Genomic DNA, 15,067 nt, shown 5'->3' on the forward strand with positions numbered 1-15,067 from the left:
GACAAAATGGTGATATCGTAATAGAGTTCTCAACCTTGACTGACAGTGATATATGTTCTTTTCTTTTAGTTCTGTGACTGACTGAAGTAGGTGAATCAGAACTGAAGGAACAAAACATGAGGCAAAAGGCATGTATCACGGAAATGAAAACGCCAAAACAAAGAACCTAAGAAGTTTCCGTCCAACATAGGAAACAATTGGAAACAAGAATAAAACCAATTAGCTTTCTTATCATTACTTACAAACTAACTAAAATAACTAAAACTACTCTATCTATGATTGTTGGACACATTGGAAATGAACTTCTCTGAAAATTTACTGTGATTAAAGCATTTTCTTGCTCATTCGAATACTGCGCTTCTTCCTCGTCAACCTTTAGTGCAGTACGATACTCATTTCCGGTGTCCAGAAGATGCCATAAGCACCCCGACAGCAATGACAAACATCAACAACATACTTATCAGCAAAACATATGTTTTTCTTGATGATTTCCTGAATTCTTTAAAGATTACTATTCCCCAGAATGTGCTCACTAGTGGGAGTGCCTGAAATTGATACGTTTGTCAAAATGAGTTATGAAGTACTGAAATATTGAAATGCTGAAACGAAAAATGGATAAAGGATACTTTTTAAAGAATATATTAGAAATTTTAAATTTCATAAGCGTTCTTGAAATAGAAAATGAAAACTCGATACCTGAACAGCGTCGGCTGCTGCATAACCTGCAGCTTGACCACCCATAAATTGCAGACCGTTACCAAAGCCACATAAGAATCCAGCCAAGAACGCCCAGCCTCTGCCATTCCAGTCATTAACATAAGCCCTCAATGACGATCTAGGTAGGTTCAGCAGCGGCCGGTAAAGGAAAATGATATTTAAAATGACGGCAAGCACGAAACAGGAGACTGAGAACCAGAAAAATGCAGTGTAGACAACCAATTTAGGAACCCCTCTCTCTAATGTGTGCCACTGATCATTTGTTGCTAAGTTGATAGCTGGTGAGAAGAATGAGAAACTTAAACCAGCAAAGAATGTTATACCCAGTCCAATCAGAGTGCTCTTCCCAAACACCTACATACAATAATGCACATTATGGTTATTATGAGCGTTGATTGCTATTTAAGTTTGATAGTTAAAATACTTGAAGGAAAAAATATCAAACCGCGTTAAAGGAGTTCGATTGTTGGTTTAATCAATCCGAGTTAAATTGTAATGTATCATATATTTTAACCATGAGCAAATACAAAGTTGGACACAGACCTTGATGGCTCTTTTGTTCTCAAGTTGTATGAGAAAAGCTGCAGTTCCAGGTTTTGGGTTATCTGTAAGAGCATTTCTATTCTCGGGATCGACGTCTGATTCTGTCAATAATAAGAAAAATTAACAGAGAAGAGAAAAGGAGTTGTTATTTCTTAAAGATCGAGTAGTTTTGATTATGAAATGATATAGATATGGAATAATAGAATAGTTATTCTTTACTTTTTGAGAGGAATATTTTTTTTCACAAAATTATGAAATTATTATGTCATGAACCAACGAAAAGAATAATCATTTTTATACGGAATAGCTATTCTATTCCGTACCTATTCTATGAAGCAAACGTAACAGCATAAGTAGAAGGTAGTACCATTGCTTGGAAATTCTTCATTGGTTTTGGAAACACCTGTGTCCCTGTACAAGATTCAATGGTGAATCAGTTTCATATAATCAATTAAAGCATTCATGTTTTTGCCTTTTAGGCACTTCAATCTCAAAGGCAGAATAATGCAGAATAAGAATTAAGAAATTAATAATTGCCAAGTAATTAATATAGTTGGACTTTTATGGGTTTATGAAACCTAAAATGTTGTTTTATTTCAAGTTATTTATAAAGTTCAATTTAACAATCAAATATATCAAACTTTGAACTATTATATCCACACCCTAATCTTATAAAAATATCGTTCACCGTTTTTCATTTCGGTATTTTCTATTTGGACGTTTTTCGTTTTCGTGATACAACTTGCTCTGTATAATATAAAATGAGGGGAAAAGATGCATACATACAAATTGAGAAGCTTAGCTTTATTATCAGCTGCATTAGATGAATGAACAGCTGAACCAAGACAAACAGCTATCAAGAAGCAAGCAACTCCAGGAAAAAGAATCTCAGCCCTATTTATTTTGTCATCCAAGAAGTAATTCAAACTTGTTCCTGTTCCATCAAATCATTAAAAAATTAGAAAAAACCCTCAAAAATACTTATGAAAAAGCTAAGAACAACAAGTCTTGCAATCCAAGACACAGACCTATAACAACAATTAAGCTGGAAGTAATGACTTCCACCACAGACAACCCCACAAAAGCAAAAGCATACTGCGTCGACAGATTTCCGATGCTGAGGACTATTCCGCCCGCCATTGCGAACAGAATCGAAGGCCAATTCTCATGTATCTATATCATTCAAATACCACTTTAGTCATTCAAAACTTGTCGAGTTCTACATTTCAGTGTTTCTGTTGCGGTGCAACATATTCTTTTAAAAACAGAATGCTTACCGAAGATAATTGGGATAGAAAATTCGGCGATTGAGGCGTGTCCTTACCAATCTCGCCGAAAGTTAAGGCTATAATTACAGCAGCCAAGAGATTGGTGATAGAGTAATCAAGATATGTATGCTGAGGAAGACGGCCTCGTCGTTCTAGCAGAGTGATTACAGCAGGCCATGTCCCCAAGAAAACTAGAGAGATTAGCATGCATAGTATGGCTCCACCTTTGCTTTCTACCAGATACATTTTCAAATTCTCACCCTAAGTACTAGTAGTACCACCTGACCTGAACAATTTCTGCAGAATAAAAACACAGTATAGTAAATTTATAGATCCTGATTTCAAATGGGGATTTTTGTTGCCAGCAAAATTAACAAAATTGTGATATGAGATTGTTTAAGAGATGACCGAAAGCGAAAGTCTAGAATTGGAAATCTATCAACCCCACATTCATCAAGTCCACACAAACATGTGAGGATATATCATATAATTAACCTCCATCAAAATTTATCTAGTCTACCTTTCAGTGCTTTGTTTTTACTTTTTGAAATATTCTAAAACTCCAAAACTTTATTTTTATATAGCGTCCTTGCGTCTGCTCGGTCGAAACTAATCCGAAACACAGTTATTTTAGAAAAAGTATTTGATTTCCGAGTTCCGTCCTAATTGGTATGAAGAAAATTATAGTTTGCCCTACCTGATATTATTTTCTAACTACGCCACTGAATACTGCAATATATTATGCATATGAATGTGAAAGGATATGATCAAATAATGATGAGACAATCAAAAGAAAAACTGCACTAAGAACCAAGAAAACTCTAACACCATCTCTATATTTGAAAGGACCCATTTGGCCCACACTATAAAAACTATTAAAAGATGTTAAATTTACATAAAAAGTGCTTAAAAAGAATCAAAATTTAGATGTAACATTATTGCATTTCAGTTTAAGAGAATCATACCAATGTGTACCAATGGAGAAGGAAAAAAACTGTGTACCAGATTTTAGTGAATCAGAATCAGAAACAGAAGCAAAAAGGCAATCTGGTATTCATATCATTTAAAATTTGATAAGATGGGATCTAAAAGTAAACGGTTGAATCTTTGACGTTATGTGATGTTGTGGACCATATGGGTGTATTATTGGCTCGTCTGTTACGTTTTAGTCAACATCCGTTAATATTATTGGTCGGCATTGTTTTATTTTGCTACGTTTCTATCACTCATTGTCTAATTTCCCAAACTCAACAATGGTTGTGATATAGTAGGAATCTATAACCGTGATATCATATGCAATGATTCTCTAATGATTCACAATCGTTGAAGTAACCAAAAAATATTCTACTTAATCGGACCCAACCAGCCCATGATTGGTTCGGTCTGGATGAAAGAGAGAATCTGACCGTTGCTCTAATAAAAACCTGACCCGTTTTTATCTGATTTATAAATCAGTTTTCGTATTTTTAAAGGGTGTTTTAGTATAACTTTTAAAAGGTTTTTTAGTATAATATTTTAAATTTGAAGAGTGTTTAGTATAAATTTTAAATACGAGCGTCCAACTAGTGTAACACGTCAAATTTCAGGGGATTTAAAATAATTATCTCTTGACAATTAACAAAATTTTATGAATTAGTTGATCACGTCAACCGGTTTAATCAGTCGGACCGATTTGGACAGTAACTGATTGCCCCCTGGTTCTGATTCCTTTGAGTTAAAATGAAAATAACTTTTTTGGTAAAATCTTATAAGTAACTGAAAGTTACTAAAATTTGTTATCTCCTTTTAATTTTATTTGTGAAATATATTTAACATTTGAATTTGAATTTTCTTTTTTATTTTTACTTGTATTCTCATTTAAATTTATTTTATTTGGCCTAAAATCGTCTACCGTCCCTGACTTTAAGGCCTCCGATCATGAAAGTCCTTAAGTTTCATTTTCGATCACAAAACCTTTTAAACTTCGATTTCAAAATCATGATTCACGAATGTCCTTTTGCCTAAAATTGACTAAAATACCCCTAAACATGTGTGATTAAAAAAAATCTAATTCGGTCCAACCCAACAAATTAAATCTAAAACTATCTAACTAAACCTACAATCATCCAACCAAACCTAAAATCAATACTTATCCACCCACCAACACACACTCGCCAAAAACTACCTCGGGTATCTGCCACCACTCCCCCACCACTTAAAAAAAAAATTGGCGGTCCGAGGAGCACTGCTCCTCACTTGAGGAGCTGCTCGTCTTCTAAGAACATGTATGAAGACGACCAGCGTCTTCTCAAGGCATCTGAGAAGACGAGTATCTCCTCGCATGAGGAGCAGATTCTGAGGAGCAGATCTGCTCCTTGGACGGTCGGAAAAAAATTGGACGGTGGGTGGGTGGGTGGTGGCGGATATTGGAGGTGGTTTCCGGCGGGCGTGTGGCGGCGAGTTTGGTTAGATAATTTTAGATTTGATTATAAGTGGTTTCAAGTTTGGTTTTGTTGGGTTGGACCGAATTAATTTTTTTTATATGTGTTTAGGGGCATTTTAGTCATTTTTTAGACAAAGGGACATTCGTGATTTTGAAATAAACGTTCAGGAGATTTTGTGATCAAAAGTTGAAATTAGGGACTTTCGTGATCGGAGGCCTTAATGTCAGGGATGGTGAATAATTTTAAGCCATTTTAATGATACCAAACCTTTGCGGGTTGTTTTAATTTTATCTAGAACTTTTAATTTTTAGGGGTATTAACAAAATAAATCCTAACGTTTCATGTTAGTAGCAACTTAATCTCAATATTTAGAACGCTACGGGACAAATATCATTTATAGTTCGTTTTTACATTTTTTAGCACCAATTTCTTACTATTTTTTGCGTATGTGAAATGCTGAATTGCTAGGCCATAGAAAGCGTGATAAGACTTATGAACACCGTTTTTTTTCGGATTTTTATTTATAGAAACAATTTCGTTTTTTATAAAAATAAAAGATAGTTTTTGAACAAAACAATATTGTTTTTCTTCTTCTAACTTAAACACCTAATATAAAACATATCAAATATGTTCTTCTTCTTTAAATGTGTCTTTTTTCGATTTTGGCCTGAAATTCTTTACGAAAATTAAAATTGGCTACAAAATGCAAAACCAGAAAAGGTTGGGTTTTGTTTTATAACGTTTTGAACATTAAGGTTAAATCGCTATAAATAAAAAACATTGGGATTTTGTTTTTCAATATCCTTATATTTTAGAGATAATGTCAAAACAAATCACGAACTTTATATGTTTTTTCATTGTAATCACACACTTTAAATTTTGTCATTTTCATATTTTTTCCCAAAATCATACACGGTGTTTAGGTGTCACGACTCTATTGGTGTAATTCGCTGAGGTAGAGGTCATTTTACACCAATGAATGAGTGCCATCTCAACCCCGTGTATGAATTTGGAAAAAAGTGGTAGTTCATGCATGAAAATGACAAAATTTAAACTGCGTGATTAAAATGAAAAAACATGTAAAGTTCGTAATTGTTTTTGACATTAGCCCTATTATTTATAATAATAGTTTAATTTCAACTTTTCGTTGTAATTTTAGCCATTTTTCTCATTCAATTTAATTTTTTCAATTTTTTTTAATCTTAGTACAATACTTATTAACTTCATTTGTCTTCTTCTGTCTTTTTTAACTTTAAATTTATGATTTTGCTTCAAGTCATCGTAAAAGTTAGAGAATTTATAATTAGATTTTAACACTATTGTGAGTGGAGCGGGTTTTGGGTCGCTCGCCTAGGCTTATGGCTGACTTCTTGATTTGGAAATGGTTTGAAAAATATAGTCGCCACCTAGTTCAACTAGAAAAAAACCTTTTGTACCGACTAGATAACCTTACTCGCTTATGGGTAAGATTATCGTGCATCAGACCAAAAGACCGGGTTTGTGAACCTCCCCGAGACTCGTGTGTTTGTCTTATCAGAATTGGCTTTATTTACCGGACATATTCGTTTTATTCTCATCTCAACATTCGATAGCAGTCCATATGATATATTGCTGGAAATAAAAAAGTTTGAAAGCAGTAAACACGTTTGACGCGCATATGACTCGATCTGGACTAGACATACAAAGCAAGTAGCAAGTACTCCTAAGTATACATATAAACCTGGCGGTTTCTAGCAAATAACATAAGTCTGGATGGTCTGAATTAATTACATGCACGAAGCCGAAAAACCGGATGTCTAAGTTTGATTGATTTTACTAAGTCATCTTGAATGCACTATACAACCGTTTACTACTTTTTCGTGGTAGTCCTAATATGTTTAAGTGACTCGTTGGAATTGATTTGATTTGCTAATTTAACGTGGTTAGTTCTTTAGCCTGCCATACTTTTAGAAAGCTGTCATCATTGCAAACTAGCCCATGTTCAGTTGATATGCATACAAGGTTAAGAATACTTTTAAACCTTGTTGACTTTTGAGTGCCTTGCACTCTCATGGGTTTGACCATCGGTGTGGTTAGAATCGGCTCTCGGTCAGAACACGGAAATTGTCCGTATCATCGATACGATTCTATTTGTTTGAATCGCGATTTCGAGTTCTGGTGAACCCAGAATCTGCTACGAAAATTGTTGGGTTTGCGGGCATTAGACTCGTGGGCCCATTTTATACTTTATGTTACATATCTGTGCTCATAGGCCCAATTTACAGTGTGTCTGACCTATTACAGTGCATAAAATTAAAGAATATTGATCTATCTATGCATGGGTTCAAACCATGCCTGATTCCGAGTCCAAACGAGCCCGGAAACGCGTCTAGAAGTTTGGATCGGTGTTTGGAAAATCAGCGAAGAAATTATGGGAAGAAGGGAACGACGAACACGGCGCCACCAGTGTGGGGTAGCGGCGCCGCCATTTTGTTCTGACAGCGGCGGAAGCTCTTTGGGCAGCAACAGCAGTTTACAGTAGTCGCTTTTTAGCGTTTTCAGCTCGTTTCAACTCGTTTTAAGTCTGTTTTTCGTGCAAAAACGCATAAAATGAAACAGGGAATGCAAATATGACAATTAATGAGTATCCGAAGGTGATTTACAACATCAAAATCAGCAAATTACAGCATATTATAGGTTAAGCAAACTTTGGCAAATAAGCTAAAAATCACCTAAACATACATCCTAAGTGATTTAATTGTCTGGATTTCTGAAATTAAGCATTTAAAATACATTAATCTAGCTATTGACACGCGTTTTCATCGATTTTCATGGCAATTTGATAAAAGTACATAATTTGGAAATTGTGCCACTTTTATGACAAAACATCTAATCATGCATCCTAGTTCATAAATATTCAGCAAATATGAACAACAATACATAAAAAATGACATAGAGAATATAGAGGGTCCTCATAATTACCGCTCCGTGGATGCAGAATCCAGCTTCGAGTCTCTGCAGGCTTGCATTCTTAAAGAATTAACACATAATTAGTGTTTTAAGACTGGGATTGAACAATGTTTATGTGTGTGTGTGTGTGTGTGTGTGTGTGTGTGTGTGTGTTTGAAATATTTGGCCAGGTATGATTTTTGTAGGGGGTCGAATTCTAGGGTTTGATTTTCTATCTTCGGTTCAACCTCTAGTTAGACTGACTTAAGAGTTAAGGTTGTATATATAGGGGAAGGTGTGACCTAGGGTTTACTAGAGTCGTCTAGGGTTGAAAGTGTGTAAAGTGATAAGCCTTTAGGTATTAGGATTAGCTAAAAACTCTATATTTTTATTTATATTCGTATCTATCTTGATGGCTAAGAAAAACAGGGCTAAAAGCTTATTTTGGTGTCCGAAAGTGTTAAAAAGTGCTACTAAGACCCTATGGGTTTGGGTATGGTCAATTTTAGTCTGTAAAACTTGCAAATTGGCCCATAAACTTTTAAAATATTGCAATTAGTCCAATTCTAAAATTAAACTGTAATCTCTTTGGATATTTATAGGCTATTATTCACGGCTAATTACGTTTTGACTATCCAAGTTTGGGTAGCCTCATATCCACTGAATCGGATTCTATGACAACAAATACTATCTCGGATGGAGTTATTAGAGATTGTAATCAGTGTTTTAAAAACCAAACCGGTGGCCGAACAGGTCACCGGTTTAACCGCTTCAATGATCGGTTCAACCGGTTTAATAAATTTTAAAAAATGAAAAAAAATATGGTTTACCGGTCCAATCCGGTTCAACACCCGGTTTTTACCAGTTCAATCCGGTCCAATCCGGTTCAACCCGGTCAAATTCGGTCCAACTAAAAGATCTGGTTTTTTACCTTTTCAGACCGGACCACCAACCGGTTCACGGTTCAACCGGTCTTGTTTTTAAACCACTGATTATAATCATTTAATTCATGCACCTAAATTGTCGGTAGATTATTTTTAGAGGCTAAGAAAACATGGGCAGTGAGTTTGGTGTTGGGATTGTTTAAATAGAGAACGGGGAGCAAATTATTTCTCTATTATCTCAAGGCATCAAGAATATCTCTTAGGAGTATTCTTCAATCTCAGGTTATAATTTTACTATGTCTAGCATTTTTAACTTCATTTCTTAGAATTTTTGAGGTGGGCTCTCTTATTATTGGAAGCATAGATTAATTCGTGCTTTGGATTCTAAAACTAATCTGTCGATCATGGGATTATTCGAAACCAAAAAGGATTTCTTTGGTGATTTTAGCATTAGGCGATTATGGCCTAGCATGGACTTTAATTTTTGCTATTCTCATTCTAATGGAATTTTGGGTGGTTTACTTTACATTTGGAATAAAAATATGATTACTCCTTAAGACATCTTTATTTTGGATAGTTGGTTGTATTTGGATTCCGTTGGGTTATCTCTTGATATCAGGGTTTTTCTTATTTATGCTAGAAATTGTCCTAGGCAAAAACTTTTTTTTGGAACGAGATTCTTCCTTATATGGAAACGGATAAATTATGCATTATGGCAAGCGATTTTAACAAGATTTTGGATCCCTCTAAAAGGGTCAATTGAATGGGATTCTCTAATTCTATGCGAGAGTAGTCTGATTTTTTTTCTGGTTCGAACCTTATTGAGACTGCTCTTCATGTTCATTTTTTTACTTGGAATAACAATATTTCGAGATCAAAAATTAGTAGGTGTTTTTTTTTTGCAAATACTTTGATTTCTTGGCCTAAACCTTTTCTGAAAGCTATTCCGATAACTTTCTCAGGTCATGTCCCGCTTCTCTTCAATTAAGGGGTTGCTATGGATTGGGGTCTAATGCCTTTTAAATTTATCAATGCTTGGTGGGAGAATCCGGATTTCTATTCTTTTATTGAGTATTCTTGGTGTGATCTCTTTGTTAACCCGCAAAACAACTTGGTGTTTAAGCTAAAATAATAGCGCAAACGTATAAGAATTTAGAATAGGTCGATCTTTGGTATCGAAGCTCTAGAGTGATTGACGAGAATGAACTTTAGTTACTATTCAATTCGTTTAGCAAATCAAATACAGATTGGTTTTAAGTAACAATTTAACACTAACAATTCAACTAACACTAAACTTGCAATTAACAACTAATTAACAATTATAAAAGACTGAAGCAATTCAACAATTAAAGATAAAATGATAAAGGGATTCTGAGGTCGATACTACACTTAGGTCATGCAATCAATGGATTCGGGTCTAGGGCTACAACACGTGAACCGAGCGTTTTTAAAGCATAACTCCCGCTCTCTCGAGCCTCAAAGAGCTACAAAACCACAAACAAGCCAACCAACCAAGCCTAACCCACTCTCGTGGCACTAAACATGATCAATAATCCAATTAGTGATTAACAATCCACTCTAAGGTTTCATAATCTCTAATCCACTCTCATGGTGTCATCAATTAGAATCCTAATCAATCTATCCAATTAATTAACCTTTTCTCAAAGTGTTAACCAACCTAGGATCATGCTTTAGGTAGCTAATTTAAAACAAACATTAGGAACATCAATTAGAACAAAAACAACAAGCCCAAACCCTAACCCAAATCATGCATTCATAAGCTTCATATCAACCCCGAAATAAGGGGATTTAGCCACCCATAGCTAAGGAAACAATAACAATTAAGCAAAGGTTAATAAGCATAATGGAAATTAGAGCAGCTACCTTAATTAGAGATGGATAACTATAAATCATACAAGATAATGAAGATTCAACACTAAATAAACTTGTATTAATAATAAAGAGATCTTGTTCAATCAAACTTAAAAACTTCAAATTCACCAACAATGGTGGAAAAGATGGAGCATACAATTCTAAAAGGTTTCTAAGCTATTCTAGGAGGCAACACAAAAGGAATAATGATAATGAATGTTGCTTGCCCTAAAAATAGAGATAAGATTCCTTATATAAGGCTTACAAATAAGGAAATAAAACAACTAGTACATGGGTGTGTCTAGCTAAAAGTGGAAGTGGTCCCAAATCTTGTCTCTTGTGTTTGAAGCATGAAAAGTCTCTATTTTTGCACTAGGGCTCAATCGATTTGGTAAATGATATGCATATTGGATATTCATTTGATTTGGTAAATGATACATCAAAGTGTGTGTTGTTGAAATTGTTTTGAGATTTCGTTTTGTGGCCAAATGGTTATTTAGTTGTGCTTAAATGGTTTGAGATTTATGTTGGTGATATGCCACGCTGTAATGATGTATGTGAGAGGTGCTGAGTTGCGATATGCACTTGTGATTATGTGTTGAGATAGAGATATGCACATGGGAGAATATTTTGTTAGGTGTCAATACCCATGACACCGGGCTAAGTCCTGAACGATGGTCGGTGAAGGGAGAAAGGCCGAGCCTGCTAATGAAGTAGAAGGGTTAGCCATTAGGTGGCCTAGAAAGAGTTTGGCTAGGATGTATGCCAGTGTTCTGTTCCTGGTTACAGACCTAGGGTTTGGTGAATTATTACAGAGATGGATATCACGATTTCTTGATATAATGTTTATGTTATTATGAATTTATAAATGTTGAGAATATTGAATATGCCTTCTTTTATTCTTTTGATTACAATTTTAAATCGCTTATAAGTGATTGTTGAAAGTCATGTGGCTGCTAGAACTTTTGATTTGGTGTGTATGTGAGGTAAGACGAGAATGAGTATGATTTGAGGATTAGGAATTTATCCAGTCTTATAACTGGTAAAAGTATATGTTTAACATATCCAAGTAAAATTTTAATAACTTAATACTTATGATAATACTATGAACTCACTCAATTTTATACTGACCCCGTTGTTTTTTCCAAACTATCTAGGTATCATAAGTAATCATTTGAAGAAGCAAACTTTCGAAGTTTTATTCCCCGGGAGTCATTTTATACAAGAACTAAAATAAGACCTTTTTATTCTAGATGTCCGTAGTAGACTAGAGTTCCATTAACCATATATTAACGTTAAGTGTTTTAACTCTAATGCTTTTGTAAATGGAATCATTTGTATTATGAAATTCTTTTATGAATAAAAGTTTGTTTTGAAAAGCAAAAAAAGATTATGTATTTTCAGGCTTGCTACAGGTTTCGGAACTACCATTCTGATCCCCTAGCGCTGGTCTCGACTCGAGATTTTGGGTCGTGACATGTCCTCCATACTCTCTTGGTTGCATGCCAATTAAGAAGCTCTCTTGCTCTGATTCATCTTCTTTGACGGTTGCTTTTACAAAGGAAAAGGTCTTTTCTGTTCTTTCTATCTACGACAGCAACAAGGCTCTAGGTCTGGATGATTTTAATTTTTTATTTTACAAGAAATCTTGGAATATATTAAAGGTGGACATCATGAACATTTTTCATAATTTTCATCCGAATGGAGATTTTCTCCCTAACTAAAATACGACTTTTTTGGGTTTATTGCCAAAAATCAAAGGTGCCTCGAATGTTTTGGATTTCTGTCCTATTAGTTTGATTGATGATATTCTAAAATTTTCCTATAAGGTCTTGGCAATAAGACTTGCTCTTATTCTTCCTTCCATCATTTTAGATAATCAATTTGTGTTCGTCTGAGGTAGAAATATTCATGACTGCCATATGATTGCTTCAGAGCTAATTCACCTTTTACGTACATAGATGTAGAGATCACGCCTTTATGATCAAGCTTGACTTTAAAACAGCTTTTGATTCGATTTCTTAGGAGTTTATTCTTAAGATGCTTGCTTAGATGAATTTTAATAACTCTTGGTGGACTTGGATTTCCTCTGTGTTTAATTCATCTCAGCTTTATATTCTTGTTAATGGGTGTCCTTCTGAAAATGTTTACATGGGCAAGGGGGTTAGACAAGAAGATCCTCTTTCTCCTATACTATTTGCTATGGCGGTCGAAAGGTTGCGAACTATTTTTTCGAGTGCTATTTCTAAAAGTATGATTGATGGCATTTCAGTGGATGAATATGCACTTCGGTTTCTTTACTGCAATTTGCAGATGATATTCTTATCTTCGTTCCCAATGACTTAGAGCAGATCATAAATCTTTTGTGAATTCTTCGTTGTTTTGCGTAGGTCTCGGGTCTCCAAATTAACTTCCTAAAGTCATCTTTAATTGGTATTAATGTGGACACTCCCTCAGCATTCGGCTGTAGCAATTCTAAACTGTAAAATTAATTCTCTCCCTATTACTTATTTGGATTTTCCTTTGTCTCTGAAAAAAGTGCAGGCAAAGCATGGGATCCTGTAATAACCCTAAAAATATTATGATAATTGGATCGTGCCACTTGTCTTAAATTATGGAATTTAGGCCAAGTAGGTCGGAAATGGAAACCGACTTAAGAAATATAATTGGAATAAGAGAATTAATTGGATCACGAAGTAATAATTTGAAATGAAAATTATTATTCGTAGAAGCGATTATTAGCGGGACTAAGAGAAAACGAAAAAAATTAATATAAAATAAGATATAAGTCCCGAACTAATAATTTTCACGCCAACATCCGTGAAATATTATTAAGAATTAATCGAAAAGGGATTTTTGAGGGTGTTTGAAAATTAAGCACGACGGAAAATCAAGAAGTTGAGTTAAAGTACATTTAGGCCCCTAAATTGGAAAATAATATTTTAATTCCCAAAAAATATGATTTAAATAAATTATTGACGGGTATTAGCATTTAAGAGTATAATATCGATTAATTGAATATCGATATTTGTTAAAGCAAAATATGAATGGAAAAAGTAGAAAAAATAAGCGTTGTAGCTCAAATCTTAGCCGAGAGTTGCTAAAATAAATTATTGGAAATAAAATAATGAGATATCGAGGTAGTATTATTTATTTAGATAATAAATAATATAGAATTTATTAAAGTCAAGAAATCGAATAATCAATCGACGAAATTGGATATAATATAAGTTAGAAATTGAAGCGGTTAGAGCCAATCTCTTTAAGGACCAAAGGAGGCTTTTTACCATAAATATAAATAGCTAAAGAATTTCATTTTAACATCAGCAAATCACTTATTCTCAGCTACCAAAATTCATTGCTCATCTTCTCCATTGAACCTAACATGGAAAAAATCTTCCAAGGTTCATATCTTCTTTGTTTCCCGACCGATCGGAGCGATTCTCGCGGCAACGGAAAGAGAGGAACGAAAGCTAATTATCTATTCCAAAAAATCAAGGTAAATATCTCAGTATTTTTTTAGGGTTTCTGAGTTTAATTTCGGTTTTGAGAGTTAATGATGAAAATGATGTTATAAAAGGTGAAAATGATGTTTAATGGCATAAATTTTTGAAATTGGTTGAGATGATGGTTGGTTTGTGAGGAATAAGAGTTGTGATTATGTGTATGTTTATCGTATGAGGAATTGGCTTAGGGTTCGGCAATTGATTGAAGTTCATGATGTTTGATGATTGATGAATTAGGATTATAGAATTGTTTTGATTAATGATGAATTATGGATGAAATTTTGAAATAGAACTTTGATAAGATATTCGTCCATGGAGGTAGGTAGATAATGTGAAGTTCTAATGATAGTTATAATATTTGATCAAGAGTAAGTGGGGCTGAATTGTAGTTGTACATGATTGATAAAAGTTGAATGAAAATGAAATGATAGGTTCGGCATAGAGTGTAATTCATGCCTAAATGATTTTGATCGTATCTAATGCATAAATTATAAGTGATTATAATTGAATGTTGTGGCTGGATTGTGTTGATACAAAAACATGATATCGATAGGTTTTAGTTCCAACGCGTAATAGTTTCAATCCAAATTTGTAAATGATAGTTTGACGTTTTACAAGAAGTTGTTGTGCAAAATATTCATAGTGCGAGAGATATATCTTGAGTTGTGTCACTCCAAATTGAGCTCTGTTTGTTAGTACAAAATCTTGAAGATGTTCTCTACAATTGTCTAAGTTTAAGTTTTTCCTGATTCGGTCCCTAAAATTTTCATTTGGAGCAGAACATTTCGTTGTGCAAACTGCCCTGCAGTTTTAAGTCAGCCCAAGGAAATAACTTCTGGGCTAATTTCCGACACCTTTGGGTGCTAATCTCAGTCTGAGACCTAAAATAAAATTGTAGAAGACATTCCGAACTTTAAGAATGCCAA

The 15,067-nt window shown here is 34.3% G+C and overlaps 1 protein-coding gene across 3 annotated transcripts; it reads right to left on the minus strand.

Annotated features, from left to right (window-relative positions):
* Positions 1-117: 117 nt before the first annotated feature.
* On the minus strand, positions 118-3,682 carry LOC126687195 (ureide permease 1-like). 3 transcript variants are annotated; one of them, XM_050381635.2, is made up of 8 exons: positions 3,494-3,682; positions 2,538-2,825; positions 2,289-2,433; positions 2,047-2,194; positions 1,628-1,671; positions 1,261-1,361; positions 697-1,071; positions 118-545 (listed from the first exon to the last, which is right to left on the minus strand). In XM_050381635.2, the coding sequence occupies exons 2-8, from the start codon at positions 2,772-2,774 to the stop codon at positions 393-395; spliced, it is 1,203 nt and encodes a 400-aa protein (XP_050237592.1). In that variant the 5' UTR covers positions 2,775-2,825; positions 3,494-3,682; the 3' UTR covers positions 118-392. The 3 variants fall into 3 exon arrangements, with proteins under 3 accessions (XP_050237592.1, XP_050237593.1, XP_050237595.1); XM_050381636.2 differs by lacking the exon at positions 3,494-3,682 and adding an exon at positions 3,226-3,372; XM_050381638.2 differs by lacking the exon at positions 3,494-3,682 and having other exon boundaries at positions 2,538-3,076.
* Positions 3,683-15,067: the final 11,385 nt, after the last annotated feature.

This window comes from Mercurialis annua, linkage group LG6, assembly GCF_937616625.2.
Source record: "Mercurialis annua linkage group LG6, ddMerAnnu1.2, whole genome shotgun sequence".
NCBI lineage: Eukaryota > Viridiplantae > Streptophyta > Magnoliopsida > Malpighiales > Euphorbiaceae > Mercurialis > Mercurialis annua.

What these genes read in the sequence shown, in the direction of transcription:
- LOC126687195 (XM_050381635.2), bottom strand. Translation starts at nt 2,774, where the DNA reads ATGTATCTGGTAGAAAGCAAAGGTGGAGCCATACTATGCATGCTAATC. An exon ending in TTCTATCCCAATTATCTTCG is followed by an intron (nt 2,434 to 2,537) that starts GTAAGCATTCTG and finishes TGAATGATATAG; the next exon opens with ATACATGAGAATTGGCCTTC. An exon ending in AGAACAAAAGAGCCATCAAG is followed by an intron (nt 1,072 to 1,260) that starts GTCTGTGTCCAA and finishes TATTGTATGTAG; the next exon opens with GTGTTTGGGAAGAGCACTCT.